Here is a 4251-nt window from a genome sequence, read left to right as displayed (position 1 = left end):
GATTCCTTTTTCTGGGTCGTTCGCGGATATATTTGTTTATTTGCATGAAAATTCAAACGCAGACAGTATAGATGGGTGCAAAAATACACCATCATCTTTACCCTTCATTTACTTGGTGGATTTGCTCGAATCCATCCTCTGACGGAAAACGACCTCTGTGCTTGTGGGGTCCTGTGTGTGTTGAATAAACAAAATTGTCGTTGCATGCTTGCAGCTGTTTGCTCCCAATTGCAAAATAGTAGAGAATTAATTTCGTCCTTACTTTTTCTCATGCTTTCCCGCACAAGCAGATCGAGCAGCACACGATCTTGTTGGCTTGGTTTTTAAAATAATCGGCACGAGTTCATTCTCAAACGTGAGTAGGTTCTTTTTGTTTCATCCAAAGAATCCAAAGAATCGGCAGCCTCAGAGATAAGTAATCGATTCGTCTGTACCACGCAGGACAAACACATGATCGTCGCAGTCACTGGGGCGCGCGGCAGCAGAAACGTATCTTCTCTGCTGCTACAGCGGAGGAAGCGAGGAGGGGCGAGGCGCGTCATCCCAGCAGCATTGGCGGTGGCGGCAGTACCGCGTCCTCGAAGCTCGAATGCATCGTCCTGACGGTGTCGGTAACCGAAGACCAAAGGATCAAAAGGAAACCGAACATAGTGCCGTGCCGGTCCATCCCATGCATGCACTCGTTTCGCTCTTGCACCTCCGCACCCTTTGGATCCCCGTCCCCAGCCTCGAGACCCTCTCTCTCTCTCTCTCTCTCTCTCTCATCTAGCCTCAAGCTTGCATCTCAGAGAGAGCAGGACGCACATTTCCCGACCACAGGCGACGCCGCGTAGCTCCTCCCGGTAGATGGGCTCATGATGTTGCGCGCGGTTGATCTGCCCGATCGCTTGGACCGCGTCGCGCAACCGACGGACAATGGCGGCAGCGAGGAAGCGGTGAAGGACACAACAAGCCCGACGAAGCCAGTGGTGCCGCTGCTCAACATCTCCGCCGGCGGCCGTGTCCACGAGATCCAGACGTTCGCGCACTACGTCGGTACGCCTGCTAGCTAACGTTTTCATATATATATATATATATATATATATATATATATATATATATATATATATATATATATATATATATATATATATATACACACACACGGTAAGGCTATTCTGTAGCTGGCCACAGAATAACTTATTCTATAGTCACCTTGTTTTACGATAATGTTTGTACAAATTTACGATAATGACAATACACATTTACGATACATGAGTTACTATAATTCAAGATGATACTTACCATAATGTTATAGTAAATCGCTTATGAAAGAGTTACCATAATCTCGTAAATTAGTATAGTAATTATCGTAACTCAAACTGGCCACAGAATAACTTATTCTGCTGCCAGCTAGAGAACAACACGTCTATATATATATATATATAGTATTTTATATACTCCCGGGAGTAGTTACTCCCATAATCAAAAAATCATGTTGCGTATGTGTACATACTCATTTATCAGTTGGAGTATGTTGACGTACTAATATTAAGATACTCCAGATCTTTACTATGTGAATTTTTTTTAAAGAGCACATATTTTTTAATATATTATATAATACTATGATAGTAGCATATAAAATAAGTATAACCATATACTCTAAGTATATATACGTACTTGTCATACATAGTACTCTAGATGGTCTAGTATGATGATATACTCCATCTACATATACTTCGTCGGGCCATATACGTCCGAAATCTAGAGATATATACATGGGAGTAACTACTCTCTGGGAGTAGGAAATGATATATATATATATATATATATATATATATATATATATATATATATATATATATATATATATATATATATATATATATAGTATATTCAGTGGCCAGCTACAAAAACAAGTTAGTGTGTAGCCATCTCTATTTACGATAATATCAATACATATTTACGATAGTTGGGTTACCATAACACATGAGGATATTTACCATAACGTTACAGTAAACCACTTAGTAAGGAGTTACTATAATCTCGTAAATTAACATAGTAATTATCGTAGGTCAAAGTGGCTATAGTAATTAACATAGTTTTGGTTTACTGTAATTAACATAGTAATTAACATAGTAATTTACGAGATTATAGTAACTCCTTACTAAGTGGTTTACTGTAACGTTATGGTAAATATCCCCATGTGTTATAGTAACCCAACTATCGTAAATATGTATTGATATTATCGTAAATTAGTATATAAAATTATCGTAAATGGAGGTGGCTACAGAATAACTTATTTTGTAGCTGGCCACTGAATAACGTTATTGCTGATGCATGGGTTAATTACATTCCCATTAATTGGTCTTAATAACCGATCCGGATTTGTTTTTTTTTTCAGCGACGCAAATCAGTTTCGAAGATCTGAACGAGTGCCCGCACCTCTGCACGCTGTCTTACGATTACCTGAAGAAGACCGAGGGCTACGAGCAGAATCTGCTGGCCTTCTTCCACAACAAGATGAACCCGGACGCTCTGCTCGTGCAGCTCATCGAGGAGCTGGACAAATGCATCCTCGGCTACTTCTCCTTCCATTGGAAATTTGCAACCCACATAATCACTCAAGTATCCGACGAAGAAAGCGTGAGAAAAACAGTATTTGTGCACGCACCGACGCGTCCTCCTGGAATCATTTTTGTGTGCCATGCATATACTAATGTCGTTGGGTTTACTTGCATAAAATAGGTTCTGACGCACGAGCAGCGTAGAAGAAAACTCAGGAGAATGGTAATGGAGGCCACTAGGTAATTACAGTACGCCTATCCGATCCGGCACAAAATTAATGTGAAACATCCTACTAGTACATATCAATGTTTCTTTTCCTTTTTTATTCATTCCATTTCCCGAGAATATGGATGAAATTAACCTCTATTTTGCGTCTCTTCGGATTAGGCCCTGTTTAGATCCAAAATTTTTTGGATTTTAGCTACTGTAGCACTTTCGTTTGTATTTGACAATTAGTGTCTAATTATGGACTAATTAGGTTCAAAAGTTTCGTCTCGCGATTTCTCACCCAACTGTGCAATTAGTTTTTTTTCGTCTACATTTAGTACTCCATGCATGTGCCGTAAGATTCGATGTGACGAGTACTACGCAAAATTTTTTGGAATCTAAAGAGGCCTTAGTTAGAAATGAATTTTGTTGGTGGTTTCTTATTACAGGAAGATGAGGTTTGAGACGGTGACGAGAGAGCTGAAGGTTACCAGGCTGTTCACCACGCTGGTGGAGGAGCTCAAGGTCATCGGTATACACTGCCAGCACGACCACTGCCGGGCGGCCACGGACGTGATGGTCCCGGCTGCGCACAGCGACCGCAGCGATTTTTTTTTAATGTTAATATTTTTTAAAAACTAATTTTAAATCTAACACTTTTGGCCGCGGCTATTGCTCTGGCGCTGCTAAATGACTGTGCCGCGTCATGCATGGTGGCGCGGCAGGACCAAATAAATATCGCGAGCAAGCCCGCCCGCCCGCCAGCCGCACGCGCCCCGCCGCCGCGTAGCGCCCGCGCCCGCCCGCCCACGCCGCGCCCGCCCACTCCCCAAATAGCGCTTGCGCCGGCCGCGCCACGAATGCCGGTGCGTCAAGGCCGTCCGCTCCTAAGGTACCTTCCTCTCGATTTTATGTTATTTTAATTATTATTGATTTAGGATAATTAGTGATTTAGGATATGTAGTAATTTATGATAGTTAGGGTTTTATGACTGTTAGTGATTTAGGATAGTTAGGTTAGTGAATTTGTTTGTGATTTACGTAGGTAGTTTTTAGGTTTGAGGTTGTGTGTTCTAGTATAGTTAGGATTTTGGGTTTAGGGATTGATTATGTATTTATTATTTAGTTTATAGTTAGTTATTTAGTTAGGGATTTTGGGTATAGATACTAGTTTACAAATATCAGTACTTGTTAGTGCATGATACGTTGATTTTGATGACTTCATGAAGTTTCGTCAAATGTTTATATTCCTAGTGAAGTTGTTTATGTTACTGGTGCATGATATGCCTGTTAATGTTATTTTGAATGTATACATGTGCTTTCATATTGTGTTCGTATTGCATAACAAGTAGTTCAAATTTTGTAATGCTACATAATGGTAATTTGAATTTTGTTAATTTGAATACTCTAACGCTTTGTTTATCAATTTATAACAGGATTGTCCCTCCCACGCAGCACCCGTTGTACCCAATTCTTGAGGTGGAGTACGACGACCAGC

General features: G+C 40.7%; 1 protein-coding gene across 1 annotated transcript; it reads left to right on the top strand.

The window, feature by feature from the left end:
* The first annotated feature begins 456 nt into the window (after nucleotides 1-456).
* On the top strand, nucleotides 457-4214 carry LOC136459136 (calmodulin calcium-dependent NAD kinase-like). The gene is made up of 5 exons (XM_066459032.1): nucleotides 457-1035; nucleotides 2384-2625; nucleotides 2728-2786; nucleotides 3204-3646; nucleotides 4190-4214. Exons 1-4 carry the CDS (start codon nucleotides 855-857, stop codon nucleotides 3394-3396), a joined length of 675 nt encoding a protein of 224 aa, XP_066315129.1. The 5' UTR covers nucleotides 457-854; the 3' UTR covers nucleotides 3397-3646; nucleotides 4190-4214.
* Nucleotides 4215-4251: the final 37 nt, after the last annotated feature.

The sequence above is a fragment of the Miscanthus floridulus genome, chromosome 6 (genome assembly GCF_019320115.1).
Source record: "Miscanthus floridulus cultivar M001 chromosome 6, ASM1932011v1, whole genome shotgun sequence".
Classification (NCBI taxonomy): domain Eukaryota; kingdom Viridiplantae; phylum Streptophyta; class Magnoliopsida; order Poales; family Poaceae; genus Miscanthus; species Miscanthus floridulus.
This window is presented reverse-complemented; position numbering and strand designations above follow the sequence as displayed.